This window comes from Tachysurus fulvidraco, chromosome 9, assembly GCF_022655615.1.
Source record: "Tachysurus fulvidraco isolate hzauxx_2018 chromosome 9, HZAU_PFXX_2.0, whole genome shotgun sequence".
Lineage (NCBI taxonomy): Eukaryota > Metazoa > Chordata > Actinopteri > Siluriformes > Bagridae > Tachysurus > Tachysurus fulvidraco.
Window position 1 is genome coordinate 18,985,164 of NC_062526.1, and position 7,500 is coordinate 18,992,663.

General features: G+C 38.7%; 2 protein-coding genes and 1 long non-coding RNA gene across 20 annotated transcripts in view; 1 reads left to right on the plus strand and 2 right to left on the minus strand.

Annotated features, from left to right (window-relative positions):
* LOC125145494 overlaps window positions 1-243 on the minus strand; it is a 7,725-nt gene extending 7,482 nt beyond the window's left edge. The window contains exon 1 of the long non-coding RNA XR_007143880.1: window positions 210-243. This is a non-coding gene — a long non-coding RNA (uncharacterized LOC125145494). The remainder of the gene's footprint in view (window positions 1-209) is intronic.
* LOC125145487 overlaps window positions 1-6,509 on the plus strand; it is a 6,728-nt gene extending 219 nt beyond the window's left edge. Inside the window, exons 1-6 of one of the 3 annotated variants that reach the window (XR_007143872.1) lie at window positions 1-975; window positions 2,592-2,819; window positions 4,029-4,244; window positions 4,623-4,850; window positions 5,331-5,448; window positions 5,503-6,509. The exon at window positions 1-975 is cut by the window's left edge and continues 219 nt beyond it. Coding sequence is in view for 1 of the 3 variants with exons in the window: in XM_047818538.1 (XP_047674494.1) it covers window positions 880-975; window positions 2,592-2,819; window positions 4,029-4,244; window positions 4,623-4,850; window positions 5,331-5,360 (798 nt within the window). In the remaining 2 variants the exon portion in view is untranslated. Of the gene's footprint in view, window positions 976-2,591; window positions 2,820-4,028; window positions 4,245-4,622; window positions 4,851-5,330 lie in introns of all 3 variants that reach the window. The other 2 variants (XR_007143873.1, XM_047818538.1) reach the window with 2 other exon arrangements.
* The window catches only part of LOC113637378 (interaptin-like), a 482,239-nt gene that overhangs the window by 11,134 nt on the left and 463,605 nt on the right, over window positions 1-7,500 (minus strand). The window lies entirely within an intron of this gene.

The following is a 7,500-nucleotide window of genomic DNA, read 5'->3' on the forward strand; positions in this document are numbered from 1 at the left end:
GTTTTCAGTTTCTGTTACACAAGAAAAAAAAATAAAACACTAAACAAACTTTACTGTAAGCAGAAATGTGCAGAAATGCTGAAATCTAGTGGACGTCTGCAGGAACCTCTATAAACACACACTACTCCATAGATCATCTCACCAGACGACCTCACACTGAAACTGTTCAGAGAAATGATGGATAAATATATAATAACTAAGTCACTAACGTGTGTGTGTGTGTGTGTGTGTGTGTGTGTGTGTGTGTGTGTGTGTGTGTGTGTGTGTGTGTGTGTGTGTGTGTGTGTGTGTGTGTGTGAGATCTGCTTCCTCATTTAAACATGATGTATATTTTCTTGTTGTGTTTTAAACTGTATTTTGTGTTTGGTTTCTGTTGGAGATTCCAGAAAAGAACAAGATCTTCCTGAGAGACTTTTTTACTGAAGAAGAACAAACATAAAACCTTCTTTTTTCCTACAGGATATGATGTAATCTTTACCCACATGTCCCCTGTGACAGGATCTCTTACCTCAAGTTTTTTCTACTGCATGTTGAATCAAAGGGGAAACACACACTGATGTTTCCAGACATGTTTACATACACACACACACACACACACACACACACACACACACAGACATATAGATAAATAGAAGCCATGAGCAGAAATGAGAGAGTGTTTGTCAAAACTGTAAAAGCTTTTTCATTTTGTTTACAATAAAAAACATGCACACAAATTGTTGAGGAAAATATTGAACAAATAGATAATGTCTAAGTCACTAAAGATGCTGTGTGTGTGTGTGTGTGTGTGTGTGTGTGTAACAGTTGAAATGGCGACAGCAACAAGTGGACCAGCTTGTACAGGAGGCTGTAGGAGGAACAGAGGAGAAGATTAGAGAAATGGAGAAGTCAGTCGATCAGCTGCAGCAGCAGTACAAGTACACTATATATAAAGACCAGGTCAAAGTGTTCTGCAGTGACCAGAGGAGACAGCTGGTATGTTTCTTATTTGTTCTCTCTCTCTCTCTCTCTCTCTCTCTCTCTCTCTCTCTCTCTCTCACACACACACACACACACACACACACACACACTGTCAGTCTGTCAGCTTGTTAAAGATTTTCCCCTTTACACTTTATTCTGTTCATCTGTAGTTGTATATAAACATCAGTAAACTGTGTAAGTCGTATTTGATTCATTTCACTGCTGTGTGAAGAGAAGAAACATGTTTAACACACAACTAGAAATGAAGCAGAATTCTGGGAGCTTGTGTGAGCGTCTCTGGTAGGAAGCCCTGCTCTAAGGAGTTTATTTACACAACCAAAAGTAATGGAGACAATTCACTCTGACATTTCATAAAAAATACCAGACCAAGACGTGGTTTAAACTGGACTTGTGAAGGAGAACTGAGCAGCTGCTGATCAAGATGAAGACCTGCAGAAGTGATCTCACATCCTCTCAGACTGAGTTAGGAAATTACCAAGAGACTTCAGCAGTTACTCCACTGATCCTCTGGGAAATCTATCTGTACTTATAAACACACCTCCTGTAGAAGGAGACAATAAGAGAGAAAGAAATAATGTAATAAAGAAGAAACAAGAGAGAGGGAGGAAGATGAAGGGAAAACACACACACATGACCCACTGAAAGCAAACAGTCACACACACACACACACAGTAAATTAAATAAGAACAGATGGAAATCAGTACAATATGGTGAACAATAATAATAATAATAATAATAAAAAAGCAGAGAAACAACTGAAACATTACACAGTAAACCCAGTATAACTTTACTAAGAACACTGCACATGTGTGTACACACCAGTCAAGATACAATCACCAACATGGACTTAACTGTCACTGATCACATCTACAATAAGGTTTGTACATGAAACACAGTGGAAGCCTTTAAACAACACAAACAGAGTCTCAGTCATAATAAACCATGACACAAACTTGATGCTAATTCACCATACTGACCTGTCTGTGATCAGATATTCACCAATCATATGATTCAGTCTGATGAGATACGAAGGAACTGAGATCTACTTTAGCTGAGTTCGGTGAGTTAAACTGTGTTTCCACATCGTCATCAGTAACATGCAGCCTGGCTGGAGGAAGAAACCCAAACTTCACCCCAGGAATTTTGTCAAGTAGCTGAAGGACGTCACTGACATCAGATGGAGCTTGTAGAGTTTTTACAGTGAGATCCAGAGTGGACTGGAACTCAGTGTCATCTGGAGTGAACACAGTCTGAACACACACTGAACACACACTGCTCCTCCAGGCTACAAGTGAATCAGGCTCTGCTGAGGAGGTTCTTGTTGGAGCAGGACGCTGTTGTGACGTCTGTACATCAAGACCACCTTCATTAGGTCTAGTTTTACACAGATGAATAAAAATAAAACACTAAATAATCTTTACTGTAAACAGAAATGTGCAGAAATGCTGAAATCTGGATGTCTGCAGAAGCCTTCATAAACACACACTACTCCATAGATCATCTCACCAGAAAACCTCACACTGAAACTGTTCAGAGAAATGATGGATAAAAATATAATGACTAATTCACTAAAGTGTGTATGTGTGTGTGTGTGTGTCTGTGTGTAACAGATAAACAGGCGACTGCTACCTGCAGTAGAACGTGTAAAGAAGCATGAAGAGTGGAAAAAGGAGGACACTGAAAATTTGGAGAGGAAGCTGAATCAGCTGATGTACCTGTACAGGAAATCTGAACAATTAAATGATGTCTTATTGCTCTGCATGGAACTGAGGTCACAGATTAGCTGGAACAGATTACAGTACAGCAAAGAAGAACCTTTTCTGACCAAGAGAAGTGAGGTATGTTTCCTGTTTGTTTACACACACACTGTAATTCTTGGTTTGAAATGTTTTAATGTTTTTGTTTTTTTTTGAGTGTGTGGCCTTTATATGTCATGGGGCAAATTTATAAGGTGTGGGAAGGCGAGGCCAAAAGGGGAAAACAGATTGATGATGGATACCATCATTGACCATAATACAAGACCCCTTTCTACCACCAAGACAAGTTGATTTGTTAAAACAACCAGTTTATTTTCTTTTCTTTTGATTTTTTTTGTTCAAAATAAATATCACTTTACTGTACGTCCATCTCTCCTGCGTTTTTTTCAGGAGTGGCGAAATATTGAGACACAGAACTCCAAAAATTAAGACAGTTGGATTGTGATGATGATGATGATGATGATGATGTTTCGAACAGTCTGTCAGCTTTAGAGATTTTCCCCTTTACACTTTATTCTTTATTTAATTAAACATCTGTAAACTTTCTAAGTAATATTTGATTCACTTTACTGCTGTTTTTATAAAACAGATAAACATAAAAAATATACAAAATTGCTTAGTATTGGCTTAGTAGTTAGCACGTTCGCCTCACACCTCCAGGGTCGGGGTTCGATTCCCGCCTCCGCCTTGTGTGTGTGGAGTTTGCATGTTCTCCCCGTGCCTTGGGGGTTTCCTGATGCTAATTCCTCTGGGAAAAAATTGTCCGGTGTGTGCATGAATGTTATTAGTTGTTTTCCATCCTTCATCCAAGCAGCTCAATGAGTCTTCACCTTTGTCCAGATGCTTCAAAGTGACAGAATCAGAGCACAAATCTTTTTCCTCAACAAACCCAAATGACTGGGACACTGTGGGTTCTCCTCTGGCTCAGAACGTGTTCTGTTGGTGTTCCAGTTCGACTAATGATGATGAATTATTCAGTGTAGAGATGAGTAAAGAAAATGTGATGAAATCTACCTGGACAGGTAGCAGTGCACTGGGACACCATGTCCAAGACCAAACTCTGTGTGGAGACACCTGCACATTTCTCACACTCAGATCCCTGTTTCACTCAGTTTCATCTGGATTTACCTTTTAGTAACTGACACACTGAGCAGTGTCCAGAAAAGTGTTGAGTAAATAGATAACAACTAAAAAGTCACTAAAGTGTAAGTGTTTGTGTGTGTGTGTGTGTGTGTGTGTGTGTGTGTGTGTGTGTGTGTGTGTGTGTGTGTGTGTGTGTGTGTGTGACAGTTGAACAGGAAACTGCGTGATGTGGAACAGCTTGTACAGCAGGCTAAAGCAGGGACAAAGGAGATCACAGAAGCGGAGAAAGCAATAGATGTGGTGGAGCTGCAGTACAGCATCACTGAATATACAAAACACGTCTCGATGCTATGTGATGTAAAGAGGACACAGCTGAATCACCTGTATAGTGATGAAGGTCTAATGAGGACAGAGGACAGAGAGGTATGTTTCTTATTTGTTCACACACACAGACACACACACAGCTCCACACAGTAAGACAGATGGATTGTGGTGATGATGATGATGATGATGATGATGATGATGATGATGATGATGATGATTCTAACAGTCTATCAGCTTAGAGATTTTTGCCTTTTTATTCTGTTCATCAGATTCACCTGTAGTTTTATTTAAACATCTGTGTGGAGTAAACATGTTTTATAAACAATAGATAAGAATAAACAGATACAAAAATGTTGAACAAATAGATAATGTCACTAAAGACCTGTGTGTGTGTGTGTGTGTGTGTGTGTGTGTGTGTGTGTGTGTGTGTGTGTGTGTGTGTGTGTGTGTGTGTGTGTGTGTGTGTGTGTAAAACAGTTGAACAGTCGAGTGGATCATGTGGAAAGGCTTGTACAGCAGGCTAAAGGAGGGACAGAGCAGAAGATCAGAGAAGCTGAGGAGGAGATCAGTCGGCTGGAGCTGAAGTACTTCACCACTAAATATTCAGGACGTGTCTCATTGTTCTGCACGACAAAGAGGGCAGAGATGTTCTGGTACAGACTACCACACAGTGATAAAGAACAGATAATGACTGTAAATATAGAGGTATGTTTCTTGTTTGTTTTCTCTCTCACACACACACACACATACACACACACAAAATTACACACAGTATAAAATTTTTTATTTTTGTTACTTTAGTCAGATCTTTTTGGTTAGTCAGGTATTTGATCAAGGTAAAGTTAGTCAGATTGTTTGACTTTACTGACTTTACTATCCAAACTAAACTAACAGGCCTAATGAAAGTAAACAACCTGACAAACATAACTAACAGTAATGACCTAACTGACCTTACCCTAAAAATACCTTACTAACTAACCTACATGGCCAACTTGTCTAACCATTCAAAACTATTTTTCCTTTTCAAATTACACACCTACACAACCTGATTAACTTTAACCACCCAACTAACCAGAAATGAATTGTTGTGTCTGTGTGTGTGTGTGTGTGTGTGTGTGTGTGTGTGTGTGTGTGTGTGTGTGTGTGTGTGTGTGTGTGTGTGTGTGTGTGTGTGTGATGGAGCAGGGTGAGAGCAGCAGGTATCAAGCTCCTTAGTGGTGTGGATGAGATGGAGAAACATCTGATGGAGATCAAGTCTTGTGGAGGGAAGAGAATGAGTTAAAAGACCAACATAGACACACAAACACACACACACACACACACACACACACACACACACACACACACACACACACACACACACACACACACACACACAGTATAATCCAGACACAGATTCTGGATCTGTTACAGTTCAACAGATCAAAGTAACCCAATTCCTGTAGATTTTGTTTAAAAAAAAAGTGTTCATGTGTCTGCTGTAAACGTCTTTAATGTTGTTTTGATTGTAATTGTTTTTTTTCTTGTGTTTAACATCTTGAACATTTTACGTTTGAAGAACAAAATGTTAAAGATCTGCTCCAGCTGTTACACCAATAATATGATTAATATGAACATGTTGAGTAACAAAGCTTCATGCTGTAACATGAATGTGGTGATTTTACAGTTGTTGTTTTTTTTTCAGATTGTAGATTGTGTGTCAGTGTTTTTGAAGGTTTTTGTCATTTTACTGCATCCTTTTTTTACATTTATTTAAATAAACTAACCCATATTGTAGAGGTTATTGTAGAGGTTGACCACAGGAACTGAGGATGTTTTGAAGCTGTGATTTAATGTGCAGATGATAATAGAGAAGAGATTTTGGTGCTTTTCTTGTGGACAGAATGAAGCTGTAGACATAAGAAGTAACTAAATGAACAGACTGATGTTCCTGAGCCGTGTCTTCAGACTAACACTGTCAGGATGAAACTCTGCAGACGTTCTGAAGTTTCTCTCAGCAGATTTACTCTGATCTTTGTTTCATGATGAACACAATTCACTTCATCTCTTCTCACTGGATTTGCTTGAGGAAAAAAAGCTTTTCTGTATTTTGTGTCGCAGAAACATTTCTGTGGTGTAAAAATGTTTGTGCTGCATGTTTTATAATAAAGGGCAGCGTCGCTGTTTTTATAGCTTCCACACTAACACACTTACAGCTACACAAACTTATACACAAACATATAAACTCTTATACACACAGTTACAGCTACACAAACTTATACACAAACATATAAACTCTTATACACACACTTACAGCTGCATGTATCATTTACTCTGTATGTGCTTTTAAAGGCAGAATAAATACAAGTATCTTAGATCATTTTACATTTCTGTTGGCTTTATTTAATCTAAAAGTAATCACACACACACACACACACACCTGTTGGGATAAATACAGAAAGCCACAAATTTCACTCCCTCTGTAATCACTGCAGCTGTCAATCACTTCAGATCAGTGTGAGCTCACAGACTTCTGTCCTCTTGTGGAAAATCTGCTTATAATCAAAGCAGCACAAACTTTTTCTGGTTATCATGTGCTGCTTATTTAGAGAACTGACAGGTTTAAACACTATGAGCAGCAGATCATCAGTGAAAATCAGACCATTGGCTGTAACCCATTCATCAGATTAATCACTGGACAGAAAAGGAGGAAAATATCTCAGTGTCTAGACTCATTACATGTAAACTAAAATGTTCCAAATGTTTTTTATTATTATTTTAATTTTGATGATTGTGGCCTACATCTTAAAAACATTGGAGAAACATCTCAAAACATTAGAATATTTTATTTCCACTTTGAGCTAATGACATTTTATGCAGTATAAACACCACGACTCTCCCAGTCAGGTTCAGTACACACTACCACACATGAGGAAGACTGCACACTCGACGGTTTCCCAGAAGACTCACTGACACCTTCCATAAGGATGGTAAGCCACAGAGGATCAGTGCTGAAAGGGCTGTTCACAGAGTGCTGCATCAAAGCATATTTAAGTTGACTGGAAGGGCAAAGTGTGGTAGGAAAAGCCTTGAGAAGATTGTCAAGCGAAGCCGATTCAAGGACATGGGGCGCTTCAGAAGGCGTGGATAGAGGATGGAGACTTAAAAGAGAAAAGGCTTGAAATATTTCAGTTCATGTGTAATCGTTCTAAAATTATTTGTAAGTTTCAATGTAATGAATGAAAAAAATTAATGTTTCCTTGATATTCTAATTTTTGAGATGCACCTGTATAGGAGAGAAAAATAAAGGCTTCTTCTTCATCTCCACATGATCTCTGGAGCTCAGCCAAAGTGACCGTCAGGTTCTTCATCAGAT